Source organism: Miniopterus natalensis, chromosome 14 (assembly GCF_054644295.1).
Source record: "Miniopterus natalensis isolate mMinNat1 chromosome 14, mMinNat1.hap1, whole genome shotgun sequence".
Taxonomy (NCBI): Eukaryota; Metazoa; Chordata; class Mammalia; order Chiroptera; family Miniopteridae; genus Miniopterus; species Miniopterus natalensis.
The window spans coordinates 15,457,571-15,474,007 of record NC_142094.1 but is presented as its reverse complement, the minus strand read 5'-3'; the positions used below and the strand labels follow the sequence as shown (position 1 = coordinate 15,474,007).

At 57.6% G+C, this 16,437-nt stretch overlaps 1 protein-coding gene across 4 annotated transcripts in view; it reads left to right on the top strand.

Moving 5' to 3' along the window:
* ZMIZ1 (zinc finger MIZ-type containing 1) overlaps positions 1-16,113 on the top strand; it is a 220,471-nt gene extending 204,358 nt beyond the window's left edge. For all 4 annotated transcript variants that reach the window (XM_087824290.1, XM_087824289.1, XM_087824291.1 and 1 more), the window contains 9 exons: positions 1,272-1,482; positions 2,610-2,715; positions 3,607-3,767; positions 4,808-4,875; positions 5,185-5,253; positions 5,722-5,966; positions 7,158-7,324; positions 10,648-10,905; positions 12,353-16,113. In XM_087824290.1, coding sequence (XP_087680416.1) covers positions 1,272-1,482; positions 2,610-2,715; positions 3,607-3,767; positions 4,808-4,875; positions 5,185-5,253; positions 5,722-5,966; positions 7,158-7,324; positions 10,648-10,905; positions 12,353-12,460 — 1,393 coding nt within the window. In that variant the 3' untranslated portion in view covers positions 12,461-16,113. The remainder of the gene's footprint in view (positions 1-1,271; positions 1,483-2,609; positions 2,716-3,606; positions 3,768-4,807; positions 4,876-5,184; positions 5,254-5,721; positions 5,967-7,157; positions 7,325-10,647; positions 10,906-12,352) is intronic.
* Positions 16,114-16,437: the final 324 nt, after the last annotated feature.

Genomic DNA, 16,437 nt, shown 5'->3' with positions numbered 1-16,437 from the left:
AGACCTAAAGTCTGAGCAGGAGGGAGTTCCAGCAGAAGCCCTGAGCTGGCGAGAGGAACTTGAGAGTGGCTCGTGGCCAGAGCAGGAATGTGGAGAAGCTAGTGTAGGAATAGGCCTGAGCAGAACTGACAGGCCTTCCAGATTGCAGGGGGCTGGCCACCAGGCGGGGCTGCTGCTCAGACACCAGGACAGACTGATTGTGGCTGGAGGTCCCCTGCTGGGCCAGGCCCTGTGTTCCATGCCTTTCACGCCTGATCTTTGATCTTTTGAGTAGGCAGTGCTGGCCCTGTTAACAATGAGGAAACCTGAGGCCAGAGAAGCTGATTAGCTTGGGGGGTTCTCACAGCTGGCAAGGGGCAGAGCTGGGACTTGGGCCTGAGTCTCTTGGATGTCAGAACCTGATGGTGTCTCCACCCTCAATCCTTCTTTCTCAGGCAGAACTCAGTTGCCATGCCATGCCTGTGACCAGGGCCACTCAGCTGCCCAGTGAGCACCTTGAGGGCGAGAGAAGGGCCTGAGATGGCGCATGCACACACACATCTGTACACACAGCTGGGCGCCTTCAGCAGGCTGCAGGGAGGGCCAGAGACAGCTGGGTGGCTGTGAGGGCATGGCGGCTCAGACACTCAGCAGGAAGGTGGAGAGACCCCTGTGCAGGAGCCCTGCTCACCCATCCCGCCTTACCCATGAGTGTCCTCATCTAAGAGGCTTCCTGTGGCCTGGCCACTGGCCCTTGAATTTCATGCATAGGTGGTCACTGCTGGTTTCGTGGGGACTCCCTTTAGTGCTATGTCTTCGAGGCCCACTCAGGGGACTGAACCAGACACAGCCCTGGCCTGGGTGCCTCTCCCACCCGTAGGAGCCTTGAGCATGGGCATAATCAGCCTCTCAGGTGGTCTTATCAAATTAGTGTCTTTTTGTCCCTCTGTCCCTGTGTTGGGGTAGCAAGCATTGCCCTTACAGGGCAAAGGCTGGAGGAGATTGTGGCCAGAGCTGTGGGGGTGGCTGGAGTGAATGGATATGTGGGAGTTCTGGGGGAAACTGGGTTGTTGGGATGGGTTTTGATTGGAGATGGAGGTAAGGGGGATATCCAGGGTGAGAGAGGAGAGCCTGGGGAGGGTGGGGGAGCAATTGAGGCCAAGGATGGGGTCTGAGATACTCATGGGGCTGTTTGAGTTAGGGATGTGTGGCCTGGCCGGGTGTCCTGGAGGCCACAAGCAGCCCCCTTACAGAGCTGACCTGAGCCCTGCCCCACCCCACCCGGCCCCCAGGTCTGACCTGGAGCTGCAGTTCAAGTGCTACCACCACGAGGACCGGCAGATGAACACCAACTGGCCGGCCTCGGTGCAGGTCAGCGTGAATGCCACACCGCTCACCATCGAGCGTGGTGACAACAAGACCTCCCACAAGCCCCTGCACCTCAAGCACGTGTGCCAGCCGGGCCGCAACACCATCCAGATCACCGTCACGGCCTGCTGCTGTGTGAGTGTGTGGGCAGGGCTGAGGGCACAGTGCAGGGAGCTGAGGTCCACAACCGCCTTCTCCAGCCTTGCCCTCGGGTCTCCATTCCCTATCCCCTCAGCCACTGAAGTGATCTTTCAGAAACACACTCCAGAAACTTGCAGTGGCCCCAGGGCTATGGAATAAAAGCCACCAAAGCCACTGTGCTCCGGCCTCTCCCCTTACACCGCAGCCTCCATCTCCTCCACTCGCCTCTACTTCCTTCTGCAGGCCCCGCCTCCTGGACCCCTTCTTCCACCTCCCATGCTCCTCAAAGTTATGTGTCCCTCAAAGCTAGGCCCTGTTCTGGCCTCATCCGCAAAAAATTTTTATATTCTAATCACCTTCCTGCCCAGATCCAGCTCCACCAAGTCTGGAATTATTAGCTCCTCTTCTTCAGTCCACTCACTATCTCAGAATCACATGTATCTGTGTCCCTGACCTGTGACTCGTTGCTCCAGGGCCACATCTGAGCCACACCTCTGTCCCCCAGAGACGGGCCTGGTGCACAGGGCTTGCATGGAAGTGCATTGCCTGCCTTGTTCTGGTAGCCTCTCTGGGGGGCACGGGAGAGAGAAAAGCTCTGATCTTTACCTTATGAGCATTGGGGCCTCCAGAGGTAGGAGTCAGAGGACTGGGGATGCTGTCAGTAAGGAGCCTGTGGGACTTGTTGGGGTGTGCATTCCTGGAAGGCTTCCTGGAGGAGCAAAGAGAGAGAGAAACTCTCAGGCAGAAAGGGTGGAGGATGCATGGTGGGGCACAGTTGTGGGCAGGGTTAGGAAGTGAGGTAGGCTCCAGTCCTGATGCCCAGCGTTCCATTCCCCCATCCCGGGTGTTTCAGTGTCTGTCATAGCCTTGTTGGCTTAGAGCAGAGGCTGCTGCTCCCAGGTGGTGACCCCAGCCAGGGTCCCTCGACTCAGGTCCCGTGACACATCCTGGTCCTTGAGGGCCTTCTCCCCCAGGTCCCCGGGCACCTTCTCCTGGAGTGCATCGTTGTGGACATGGCCTTCAGGCACAGGGGCAGCCTGAGCTGATGAAGCTACAGGTGGGGGGCTGTGGGGGCTGTGGGGGCCGTGGGACAGGGACCGAGCACACGCTCTTCCTTGCAGTCCCACCTCTTCGTGCTGCAGCTGGTCCACCGGCCATCCGTGCGCTCCGTGCTGCAGGGCCTCCTCAAGAAGCGCCTCCTGCCCGCTGAGCACTGCATCACCAAAAGTGAGTGAGAGCCAGGCCCAGCCTTCTGTGGTCACCGTTCTTCTGGGACCTTTGGCTCCGTGTGCAAACACCCTGGGGCCCTAGGTGTTCCTTGCCACCAAACCCCAGCCCTGACTCCTGTCCCTCCGCTGGGGCCATGGGGATGATCAGATGAGCAGGAATCCGGACCCACCTGGCTCACATCACAGGATGTAGACAGGCCAGACAGGCTTCCTAGAGGAGGTGATCACACGGAAGGATGGAAGAACTGGAGAAGGGCGGAATCTTCAGTGGGAGGGAGGCATGGGTAGATTCAAGGCTGGCCGCGCAGGCCCAACAGCTCATGCCTAAACTCTAGACAAAAGGAGTTTGCTCAGAGTCCCATTCCTTTGGAGGAGACCCCAGATGACAACTCTGGGGGACACCATGCGGGGACGTATACCACTGCTCCCCCTTTAATTATGCTGCTTCAGGGCACCTCCTGCTCCCTAGAATCCCTCCAGGCAGTCCATTGTCTATTCTCATTCCCACACTTGCAAGATTAAGTGCAGAAGCGCCTGAGAGGGCTCTGCTGACCTAGAAAATCAGTGGAGACGTGCCAGATGGGGTTTCTGCAGGTTTTGCAGGTTTTCCTAGGGAAGGCAGGGTTTGTTCTGGGGAGGCTGGGGAACTGACGTCATCACCTCCAGGTGCATACGCACTCCACACGTGTCATACATGGGGGCCGCTGTTGCAGAGTGCTGGGTTGCCTGGGGTACCCGGTGGGCTGAACTCCCCTTCCCTAGTTATTCACAGAACCTCCCAGTTCCAGGGTGGGGGTAGAGAACCGACATGTTTCAGCTGCATGGGTAGGGGGTGGGCATGTGGAGCAGGACCCTGCCCTCCTCACCCACCTGTGCCTCCCACCCACAGTCAAGCGGAATTTCAGCAGCGTGGCAGCTTCATCAGGCAACACAACCCTCAATGGGGAGGACGGCGTGGAGCAGACAGCCATCAAGGTGTCTCTGAAGTGCCCCATCACATTCCGGCGCATCCAGCTGCCTGCCCGGGGTCACGACTGCAAGCATGTCCAGGTGATCTACCCACTGCTGGAGTCTGGCTGGGATGGTGAGGGGTAGGCATGGAGACAGCAGGGCCGTCTCTGACCTCTAAAGGACACAGCGGCCACCAGCAGCCAATTCCACTCACTCCAGCCACCATTTATCTTTGAGTCTTTCTGAATGCTCAGGGCCTGGGCCCCCAGAGGCTGCAGAACTGGATTTGGGCAGTTCCTGCCCCAGCAGATGTCAAAAAATGCCAGCTGGAAATCCCACACATGCGGCCATGGCGTGTTCAGGACCTGAGAGCAGGGATGCCTCTGCCCGGTCGCTGCTGTGTCCCAGGCCCTTGCCTGAGCAGGCGCTCAGCAAATGAGTGGAACGAGTGACTGTCACAGTCTGGGTGGCTACCACAGAGCACTGTGCAAATGCAGGCAGCCCAGGTTGGGCAAGATTCACTGAGCTGGGGCTGCTCAGGGAAGGAATCCCAGAAGAAGGTGTGAGGAGCTGTCCTGGAGGAGCCTGGGTGTGAGCCTGAGGGTGGACAGGAGGGAGAGGAGGCTTCCAGGCCAGGCCAGCTGCAGCCTCGGCCCACCCTCCCACACACCCTCCCAGGGGCTTCCTACTAGGTGCTCGCCCCGCCCCCCAGGAGAACAATGTGGGCAAGATGGACATCTGGTCACTTTATTTGACACACTGATGAACTGGACCATGTGTGTCCTCAGCACCTGGGCTGGACTGATGGGAAGACTGGGGCCCATGCTGTCCCCACCTTCTTGAGAGGGGCTGTCACAGGCATGATCAGTGAGGGGGGCTGCGGGGGAACCAGGCAGGCTTCTTGGGTGACGTAGGCACAGGGATGGTGTGAGGAAGGCTGGGCAGAGGCATGCAGGCACAGAACAGTAGCCCCACCCAGCAGCCAGCCTGGGTCTCTCCCACTGTCTGTCTCCCTTCCCAGTAGGAGATCCTCACAAGGGTCCCAGAAACAGTAGCACTTGCATCAAAACAGCTTCTGAGAGTCCTGATCTCATCTGTATGTCTGTCCATCTGTCTGTCTTGTCTGTCGGCCTCTGCAGTGCTTTGACCTGGAATCATACCTGCAGCTGAATTGCGAGAGGGGGACCTGGAGGTGTCCTGTGTGCAAGTGAGTGACCCCCACCCCAGCAGAGCTCCTCTGGCCTCCCTCTGGCCCTATTCTTTAGGGTCCAGCCACCACCACCTGCCCTAAAAGCAAAAGAGAGAACCCCAAGTACAGCAGAGGGCTCAGGTGACAGGAGCTGTACATAATCATGATTCCCTTGTATCAAGCTGTTGCAATTCCATCCTCTCTTGTCAGTGCCTGTAGCAGTAACCAGCGGCAGGGACAGGGTGTCCTTCACACAGTGGGGCAGGATGGGCTGTGCCCCTACCCCTTAGGGTCCAGGAGCAACAGCCAAAACCTTTTCTTTTCCAGTAAAACTGCTCTGCTGGAGGGCCTGGAAGTGGATCAGTACATGTGGGGCATCCTGAATGCCATCCAACAGTAAGTGGGCCTCCCCAGCTGGGGGTGCAGGGGGCAGGGTGGTGGGAATGGAATGTGAGCCTGGATTAGATGAGGTGAGCATGTGAACACCCCTGACACCCCCTAGTCTGGAAGTCCACTTACCCCCCCATCTCTCACCTTTCTGTGGCTTTACCTCTGGGGCTTCTGTATCTGGGGGCAAATGCACTTTCTAGAAAGGACCAAACTCGGCCAAAATAGGAAGCTGACAGTGCCCCCAACAGCCATTTCCTGGGTGGGAGACCCTGGCTGTGCCCTGCCTCTTGCTTTTACTAGCCTCAGTCTCCCTGTCTCTCACAAGATGTAAAAGTTCCACATACCTCTGTCATAGGCAGAGAATGGGGGTAGGGAGCCTGGGCAAGGACACCTCAGTGTTTGTTGGAGCGGAAGGCTCTTGTGTTCACAGCTCAGCCCCCTGGAGCTTCAGCTCTGCCCCTTTGCTCCCCCCAGCTCCGAATTTGAAGAGGTCACCATCGACCCCACGTGCAGCTGGCGGCCAGTGCCCATCAAGTCGGACCTGCACATTAAGGATGACCCTGATGGCATCCCCTCCAAGCGGTTCAAGACCATGAGCCCCAGCCAGATGATCATGCCCAACGTCATGGAGATGATCGCAGCCCTGGGCCCCGGCCCATCCCCCTACCCACTCCCACCTCCACCTGGGGCCAACAACTCCAACGACTACAGCAACCAAGGTGGGTGACGCCAGACAAAGGGCAGCCCCAAGGTCCCAGCAGGGCACAGCACTCTGCTGATGGTAGCAGGTGGGGGGTGTGGTGTGAAGAGACAGACGTGGCATACACTCCCCCAGAACGTCCCCACGTCACTGGACTTCGGAGTGCGGCGTCTCACACACTGCCACCCTCCCATCTCCGTCCAGTGGCCTGGTTCCATCCAGCATGTGGTTGGCGTCCAGCTGGGAAGCATGAGTGAAAGGCTGCCCCATGAACAGCCTCCTGCCTCTCCCCCACCTGCCTGGCCTGCGCTCCTGACTCTAGGGCGGCAGGTACCAAGCCCAGGGGCTTCTGAGCCTACTTTGCTTGGGGCACACTGCCACCTCTTCCCCCGCCTGAGTTCACTGGGACCCACAGAATACTCTCAGCTGGAGTGCTTTGCCCTGCCCCCAGCCCTCCCATGTCTCTGTGACATCTGTATTGTCCCTGTCTCTGCAACTCCCCGCTGCGCCAGGGACAGAGTCCAGGTGTCGGGAGCTCCAGACTTTGGCCACCAAGGTCACCATCACTGCCCTCTTACTCTCTGCTGCCCAGACCGAGCTTCACCTGTATGGCCGTTCCTAGAAAGTACCCACCCCCTCGAACACGGGGTGGCAGCTCCCTCCTAGGATCCTGCTCTTAGGTCCCCAGAGCTCCTGGATGATGACAGGCCCAGAGAGGTTAACCCACCCAGCCAGAGTCCACCAGCAGCTGGGGAGCCCAGACAGCTGGCTTCTCATGGTGTCAGCTTGATTCTGACGCAGCTTTCTTCATGAACTTGGCAGATCCTGACCTCCTGCTCTGGGCCTGGGTTGTCCCAGTGATGAGGTGCAGCCCTGTGGGGGCAGTGGGGGACACAGGTGCAGGGGGCTAGCTCAGTATATCATGTAGAAGGCTGAGACTGGGGCCTCATTGCATGTCCCCCTGCCCACAGGAACCCAGCCCCCCTTTCTCCCACTCCACCCCTCGTAGCTATAGAACAGCACATGCCCGGGGCCGAGGCCCACAGGACAAGGCTGCATCGCTGCCCATGGCACAGCCTGGACACTGAGGCTGCAGGAGCCAACTCAGGCCTCAGAAGGACAGGACTTGGTTCTTCATTTTTAAGCCACCTGCAACCCAGGGGTGGCTGTCTTCCCTCTGAGTGACCCCCCACCCATTTGTTTCCCCCAGGCAACAACTACCAGGGCCACGGCAACTTTGACTTCCCCCACGGGAACCCCGGTGGCACGTCCATGAATGACTTCATGCACGGCCCCCCCCAGCTCTCCCACCCCCCAGACATGCCCAACAGCATGGCAGCCCTGGAGAAGCCCCTCAGCCACCCTATGCAGGAAACTGTGAGTACCTCTTCCTCCCCACGCCCCAGCCCCTGCGTGCGGCTGGTGGGCAGGGGGCTCCCCAGGACCTCTAACATCTGCCTTGTCCCCTCCCAGGCAAAATGGAGGACTGAGAATTGGGTTTGGGGGCTCAGGAAGGAGAGAGAGACTGACTGAGGCTGGGTCATAGCCCACTGGCGTCCTTGGATTTGTTTCACATCCGATTCTCAGGAGATGGAAGCTTCAGGCTCCTCCCTGCACTCACACATGCACACCCCCACATACAACCTCACACATGCACACACCCACATACAACTCACACATATGCACATCCCCGCATGCAACTCCCACCCTCTCTTTCTCTCTCCCATTTATACACACTCTTACTCAATCTGCTATAGCCCTGACCATGTAGAATTTTGCCCCAAACCCAGGTACATAATTACTCCCCAGGGGCCTGAATCCTTAGGGTATCACCACCTCCTGCAAAAGATGCTGGGAAATCTACTTATCTTGCGAGTATTCACTTCTTGCCTGTTTCACCTGTTAACACACACCCTGCACTGCTGAAAAAGCCCCTTGTGGGCAAGGTGTCCATTGCCGTCCAGAGGCCCCCCGTCCTGTGCCCTGGAGGCAGAGCTAAGAGGCCAGTGAGCACTGGATGATTCCACTAGATTTAACAGATGTTTCCTTAGCTTGTGCCCCAGGCTGGGCCTTGTACCTGATGTAAGCAAGACAGACACGGGCCTCGCACTAATGGAGCAAAAGCTCTGGCAGGGCCTGGACGGAGGAAGAGCAGTCGGGTTTGGGGAAAACTGAGGGCTGAAGTCTGAGGCTCAGCAGTTCTGTCTGCTCCTGAGGAAGAGGAGCGGGAGGAGGGCAGTGAGGGCCTAGCAGTGGGTCCTGGGCCGTACCAGCTAGAGGGCAGGGTCCAGGGCTACCACAGAAGGTCCTACTTGGCAGCAGGGTTGGATGGTCCTACACCGGAAGGTGCCACTCAGGCCCTCTAGTCCTTTGTCATGTGGCCTGGAAGGAAGGGGCCTCTGGACTGTGCTGTGTTCCACACACCTGACAGTTGGCCCTGCCACTGAGACAGGCCGTCCTGTGAGCCAGAGCCACCTTCTTCTAAGCGACAGTGACAGTTAACCAGGAATCTAGGTGAGGGTGCTGCAGTGGCTTTCTCATGGGACCCCAGGACCCCAGATCACAATAGCTGCTTTCTCGGGGCTTCAGCCACAGCTTTGCAAGTTACTTTCTGCCCTCTGGGGCTCCTGATTTCTGGGGAACCTTTCTCCTGGACCCCCTTTCCCAGCCCTCCAGGACCTCAGCATTCCACGCCCAGCATCCTACACCCCTTCACTCATGTTGCACATTCTGAGCCCGCACAATTTCCAACACTGGCAAATGGCAGCGAATGTCGGGCACCTCCTGTGTCCAACAGGCCTTGCTCTTGCCTTGTTAGCCTTGCACCTGGCTTCTTCAGAGGGACCTACACCTGTGAGTTGACTTCACAGTCCCCCAGGATACCCCCCAGATATGCACTGTCCTTCCCCATTTCTGGGATCTCTGTAGATGGCAACTGGACCCAAAAGTACGGCTGTGCAAGGTGGGGTGGTATGGTCACAGATAAACTACCCCCACACCTGCCCAACCAGAGCAGCCACCCCAGCTGAACACATGGCTGGGAAGGATTCCCCTGCACTCGGGGACTGGCAGGAGGGCTTCAGCCAGGTGCTGGTTCACTCAGGGACTCTCCCATGCCAGGTGGCAGGTCAACAGGTATTATCAGCAGGTCCCAGAGAGCCCCTGCCCCTCTCGGTCCTGAGACATTCCAGCAAAATGTCAGGGCCAAAGGGAACAGCTGTGTTAGCACATCTGGAGACTGTCCTGGGTAGGGATGCCCCAGGGGCGTGGAGCCCCCTCCTGCCCCCCAGAATGGGCACTTTGGGGCCTCCACAGCATGGGTGGGAGTCAGGAGCTGGCCTTATACCAACAGCAGTGGCATCGCTCCAGCACTTTCTGGTCCTTCTTACCCCATGTGTATCCCACACTCTGTGCCCGTGGGTCATCCCCCGATCTCAGGACCCAGGCTGTAGGGCCACTGTGCTACGACGAGGGCCACCTGGACTGTGGGCAGAGGCCAACCCACAGCAAGGCCTGGGGAGCAGCTTTTAGGAGAAACAGGAAGAGAAACTAGGGTCTAGAGAAAATCAGGGAAGGCGTGGCTGCCATTTTCAAACCCACAAAGGGAAAAAGGAATGTTTCTGTGTGACCCAGAAGGTGGGGAGGGGAGAACATACTAAAGACCAAGGAGACATTTGGTCACAGGCCGCCCTTTCCGAGCGAGCAGCCTGGCGAGTCAGTGGGCTCCCTCCCCGTCACTGGCAGTGCGAGTGGGGCTGAGGAGCCTGTCAGATGCTGGGAGTGGTGAGGGCTTGGGCTCAGCCTTTCCCTCCGAGAGCTGAGCTCTGAAGGAAGGGTGCTGGCCCAGCAAATAGACTAGCAGGGGAAGTTTAAATCCCACTCCACCCGCCCGTGCCCCTGTCCTCCACAGCCCCCGTGTTCCAGTGCATAGGCTCACGGGAGCGCGTGGGTCCTCTAGTTCACCCACGCCCCACCTTAGCAAGGCAGGCCCTGCGTGAGCCTGGCGCCCGGGGAGGTGGGGAGGTGCCTGCCTTCTGCACCACACGGGGGCGCAGCCTGTAGCTTGCCTAGGTGGGTGGCCGGGAGGAAGAGTCTGGCAGTGCTGAGAGGCCCCACTCTGCTCCTTTGACTTTGGCTCAGTTCTTCCTGCCCCAGGGCATCAGGCAGGGCTTGTACCGAGTGTGCCCAGCACTGCCCCCGCCCGGGTCCACTTGGGGAGCACAGACCCACTCCTGAGCTCACGCCTGCCCCATGCTGTGTGTCCATGTCTGCTCTCCTCCACCCTGGCCGTCGGGGGCCTGCACCATGCTGCCGGCAGCACCCCGCCTCCCGCTCCCCGGAGCATGCCCATTCTGCTTCTCCATCGCCTCGCTGTTGTCCATTGTGGTGTCCAGGCTGAGGAGGCGGGCGGGCTCGAAGGGCCTGGCCCCACGCTCCGTGTCTGTGCTTGTCTCGGAGCCCCTGCCACCTCCCTCCCGGACTCCGGCAGCCTCAGAGGCCCCTGCCCCCGCCTCGCTCTCCACAACCGCTGACTGGCAGTTTTGGGGGAGGATTTTGTTGGCATTCAGCTTTGTAAAGGGGTGGCTTGTTTTGGGGGTTTGTCATTTTCCTGGGTTTGTTTGGTTTTCATTTCTCCAGGCATCTCGTCGCTGCACCTCGTCACCTCACCTTTCTTTCTCCTGCTCTCTCCTCCTCCACAGATGCCACACGCTGGCAGTTCTGACCAGCCCCATCCCTCCATACAACAAGGTTTGCACGTCCCACACCCCAGCAGCCAGTCAGGGCCTCCATTACATCACAGTGGGGCTCCTCCTCCTCCTTCCCAGCCTCCCCGGCAACCGCCACAGGCCGCTCCCAGCAACCATCCACACAGTGACCTGACCTTTAACCCCTCCTCAGCCTTAGAGGGTCAGGCCGGAGCGCAGGGAGCATCCGACATGCCGGAGCCTTCGCTGGATGTAAGTTGGGGTCCCCACTTGCCTTGGCCTGGGGCTAGGCCAGGTGCCCGGGACCTGCCCAGAGAGCAAGGGTGGGTGTCGAGGGCCCAAGGCCCGGGTGGAGGAGGTGTAGCTGTGAGGGGGTGGGTGGGCGGCGTGGGCCCAGGCAGGTTGCCTCCCCTGGCTCCAGAACCAGGAAACCCCACAGTGGGGAAGCCCCGCTGAGGTCCGAGTGTCCCCTCCCCTCTCCTGCCAGCCCCTGCCCCCTCGTCCCCTTGGCCACAGTCCTGCAGCCCAGCCCTGCCCCACTTCCCCCAGGCCCTCACAGAGTCCCTCTGGGCCCGTCTGGAGGCAGCATAGGAGGCTCCTGCCCTTGTCCCCCCCCTTCCTCTCCCTCTCCCCCCACATTGAGTTTGCCATCTCCTTGTCTGCTGCACTCTCTGGCCAAGGCAGAGGAGGGGCTGGGATGACCGCCCCTCTGTCTCACTGGTGTATGTCTGTCTCCAGTTTCTTGTCCGTGTGTTATCCATGCCCTGTGCTTCTGCTTGCTCCATCGCTCACCCTGAGAGAGGCCCCCGTATGGGGTGACAGTAGGATCAGCCTCCACTCACTTAGGGGTCACTGAGGTGGAAGCGGGTGGTGGAGATTCTGGTCTCGCACCTTGAGACCTGGATGGTCTGGAAGATGGGAAGAGATGCTCTAAGTGATGGGGGCTGGGCAGTTGGCCAGGGCTAGACAGGAGAAAGTACAGAACTTGCCCCTCCCATCCCAACACCTACGCTCTAGATTTCCAGAAAGGAGGCCTGCCCTCGCCTCAGCGGCTCCTATCCTTCCCCTCCCAGCCCCGCTGTCACCCGTGGCCCCACCAGTGCCAGTCTTGGTGAACGGGTTCCCTCAGTTGTGCGGTCACCTTGAATTCTCACCCAGCTCTCCTCCACAGACCAGGCCAGGGGGTGCCTTTAGATTCATGAGGACCCCCCATGTGACAGGACGATTCGACCTCATGGCAGAGGGTAGGGACAGTCTGCAGTCTCTGCCCAGAGGCCACAGGGAAGGATGGTGCTGTCAGCCAGCCACAGGCTTGCCAAGGAACCCTGAGCTCCTGGGAGAGATCCAGGGTGGTGGGAGCTGCAGGGGCCGCCTACATACATGTGAAGTGGTTTCTGCTGGGAGGCCCGCTTGGCCAGCTCCTTGGGGCAGGTGTCAGGGGCCAGAGGAACCAGTCATGAGGAAGCCTCTTGATCCTCAGAGGGCCTCCCCACGTGGCCAGCTTGAAATAAGCATGGTTGTGCCCCAGACAGCACAGTGGCCTACATGCTGGGGACAGCTAGCGCTGTTCGTTTCCCCTGTTTGGGCCAGGACCCTGGGAGGCAGGCAGAGAGCAAGCAAACAGGTATGGGGGTGCCTTGCATTCCTCGCCCAGCCCCTCAGCCAACACCTCACCTGGACTTCTGTACTTCTTTTCCAGCTCCTTCCAGAACTCACAAATCCCGACGAGCTCCTCTCGTACCTGGACCCCCCCGACCTGCCGAGCAATAGTAACGATGACCTCCTGTCTCTCTTTGAGAACAACTGAAGCCCACCCTCCGCCGGGGCCATCCCTCCCCACTCTGCTCCTTCCCTGTCTGCCCCACACACACTTTCCCACTGGGAGCCCGTGTCCTCAGACCACCCCTGCGTTGGCCTCCTCAGAGCAGAGGGGTGGGAGGGTGCACTGTGAAGGCCGCTTGGGTCTGGAGCTGATGCCCAGAGCAGGCCCGAAGATGACCTTTGCGATGGGAGCTGCCAGTGAGGACACACTGACAGCAGCTTCCCGGTCCCTCTGTGTGCTGACTCCCAGCGACCTCCAGTGGCCCCCCAGGTTCTTCCAGTTTCTAAACTGTAACCCTGCCTCCCTGCTTCCTGGCCCAGAGCCTCCTTCACGTGACTGAGCCCAAAAGAAGCCTCCCTCCCCCAAGACCCAGGGGCCGGAGCCTTGGAGGAACAGTGACAGTTGGCTGCAGTGAGAACAGCCCGCCCGCCACCATCACCCACCACCGAAAAGCACAAACCTCTGGGAAAGAGAACTCTCTTAGGGGCCACGGTTGCCGCTTTGACCCCTGACCTCTAAGCCAAGACACCCTGTAAACACTCTCTCAGAAAGCAGAGAAAGGACAAGATTCTGTGTTTGAGAGAGGGTGTGCCATTCCTGCTTGGGGACTGGTGGGAGAAGGGTCAGGGCCACCTCAGAGCCAGGACAGCACAGCAGGTGGCTCCACGACCTTTGGACTCGGACCTGGGCCCAGCCTTGGGGGCGCGGAGAGTGAGTACCCAGCGGAAATTATTGTGCCCTTAGTTTGGGGGCGGGGGAACGCCGCGGGTGGTCAGTAGGAATGCAACTTAAAACTTGCTCCGAGCCACTCCTGTTTTTAAACAACAATATAAAGCTGCAAATTCATCTGGAGAAAAGGAACATTGGACTTGGGCAACAAGCAAACCATTTCTCTGCGTGCGCTCTGTTTCCTCCCTCCTGTTCCTCACCCACTGCTCCCAGACTGTAATGCGGGACACCCACTTCCGTCTGTACTGGTTCCCTTTGCCCCCCTTCCCCAGACAGCAAGGTGGGGTGGTGGAAAGGTTTGGGAGGTGCAGGCTTGGGCGCATGCTGGGCTTAGCAGCAGGAAGCCCTGCACCGGCCCTCCGCTGTCTGTCTGCCCCTGAGCTCAAGGCTGCCCACATGTGCTGGGATGTACCCACAAGCATCAAGGGGTGTTTCTGTGGCTGCCTCAGACACCCCACTTGGCTGCCAGCCTCTCTCCCCTGTGTCCCTCTGCCGTCGAGAGCTCACCCCACACTCCTGCTCGTTCAAACAGAAGCAGCCTCTGGTTTTCCCCCCACCATTTGGCTCCAGTCACCTTACTGCTCTCGGAGTTTCCCGGGTAGCTTGTGTGTCCGTTTCGTTTCAGGCTCCTCTATGCTCCCCTAAGCTGCATGGCCTGGGATGCTGCTGGGCCAGCAGGTCACTTGTGTCACGTCTGTAAATTCGCTGCGCCCCTTCCTGCTGCTGCCAGGGATCCTCCTGCTCTCCTGTCCACCGTCAGCTCTCAGTCTGTCCCCCTCCGTGGCGGGTGGTCCCCAGCACTCCTCTGCATTTGACCGGATCGTGGCCCTAGCTGTTGATTTCCTGTCACTACCAGACGGCCAGCACAAGGTTTTCTGAAGGAAAGCTGCCATCGTCCGTCCCCCTACCTTTTTTCCTTTGTCCTGTTGTTGAGGTTTTTTCAAACAGTGTGGTGTTCAGTATGCAAATCAATTATTTTAAGAATTGCTTTTGTAAATATCTTTGTGAATATTTTAGTATCGTCTTTGATAATATTCAACATTTTCATGACCTGGTTATAGCCTTTGCTGGTGTTTTTAAAATACCTTGACTCAACGACAAAGACCGAGTCCTTTTTTTAAAAAAAAAAACCACAAAAACAAAAAAGCAACCAGGGCTATTTGTACCGATGAAGGGACAAAGTGTGTGGGTGGCTGTCCTGTGAGTTAGACGACCAGGCTGTCTACTGTTTAGAGCCACCCCGTCTGGTGGGACAAGACAGCAGCAGGTAGCACGTGGCCTTCCTTGCCCGGTGGTCAGTAGCCCCGCCTGTAGCCCAGCGTCTGGCCATGTGGGAATGTTCCACCCCAGACAGACTTATGATGCCTTCCCTAGAAGTTCCTGCTTCCTGCCATGCTACTTTTTCCCAGAAAGGCCTGGGGTTCACTCTGGTTCTTACCGGGGTGTCCCTACTCTGCCCCCTGACCTGTTCACAGCTTTCTAGTGCAGAAGGATGACACGCTCCGCACGGCCCAGGCTCCGGACACCCCCTCAGCCGTCTCTGGGGAAGCCCTGATCTCGGCACCTGAGGCACGTTGCTCAAGCCCCCTTTTAAGCAAGCGTCCACCAGCAAGTTCGGCCAAGAACTTCCCTGAACCGAGGTGCCTGAAGCCCACCCTCTGGGGACGTACTCTTCCCGGGTGAGTTTGGAGCCAGGCCAGGGAGTGAGGGAGGCAAAGGCATCCGGGGCTGGAAAAGCCCCAGCCGGTGACAGATGGAGGTGATGACAGCCTCCCTGAGCAGGGGCAGTTCTGAACTCAGGAGATGCTTCCCTGATCCTTTTTGGATGACTACTTGGAGCCATAAGTAACCTCAGCAAAAACGAGGCCTCCACAAGCCACTTCTCCATGACAGGCATCCACCAGGCCACAGGCACCTTTCTGCTGCCACTCCACAGATGGACAGGGCGCCGGCAGGCAGGCGGGAAAGCCCAAGTGCAGGCAATCACCCCATCTCCTTGGTTTGAAGCTTTACCCATGTATCATGTTCCCTGTAACCATTTTATTTTTTAAGAAACTTCTAATACTTTCTCCCTAATGGAAGCCCTAACCCCCCAGAGAGCTACACGTCTGCTCCCTCGGCCTGACCCATCCAGATAGGGTGATGTCAGCAGCAGTGACTCAAGGGACGTGTGTACATATGTAAATGAGAAATAGAGACATGTTAACAGATGCATTCATTTCCCTTGGAATGTGTATTGTTTTTATTTTACGAAACAAAAGGCTTGGAACTCCATCTTAACGTGGAAAAACTAGATCCTGTTTGTTAGCATTTGTGAGGTCTCTCTGCATCTGTCTCACTATGTAATATACTCTGACCCTGTGTGGAAAGGAATTTTTGTTCTGTTTCGTTTTTATTTTACCTACATGTACTATTTAGCTTCAGTGTACTAGTCCTGCCACCTGTGTATTTTTAGGGTGCTATGGAAATAATGAAAAGAAATGGGGATTTCAGAAGAAAATTGTAACCAAATTCATACTTTGTATAATTTTTGATATCATGGTCACAGGTGATTCACACGTACACACATAAACACACCCATGTGCGGCCTGAAGTAACTCCCACAGAAATCGTCATCGTCTCTGTACATCTCTGTACAATGCAATCATTTCATACTTTAAACTGGTCAAAAGTAATTGTGATTTCTAGTCTTGCAAAGCTGTATGTAGTTAGATGATGTGACAACCTCTAATATTTATCTAATAAATATGTATTCAGATGAAACCTGTATATTAGGTGTTCATGTGGTTATTTTGTATTTAAAGATCAAATTATTTGACTATTGCTAGACATTTCTATACTCTGTTGTAACACTGAGGTATCTCATTTGCCCATGTTAATTTTTTTCTAAATAAATTGACAAAAACGAAGGTTTGGCGAATTAGCTATTTTGTGAATGTTAAGGGGTGGTTTGGGTGTTTTTTGTTTTTGCTTTTAAACCACCACCCCTGCCCAATCACCCTGCAAAGAAAAAAGAAAGAAAGCAGGTGGTTTGGGTGTTGAGTTGGAGGAGCCCCTGCCATGGGTGTCCCTGGAAGAGGCCCTGAAACCTGGGGCCACATGCGAGCGGCTGGAGCCCAGTGCCCTCGCTTCCTGTGGGGCCACCCGTCTCAGCAGGCCTGGCCCTGGCGGTGGGGAGCAGGGTGCTGGCCAGGCTCGTAACCGGCAATCTTGTGGGTTTTCTGAGTGTAAGG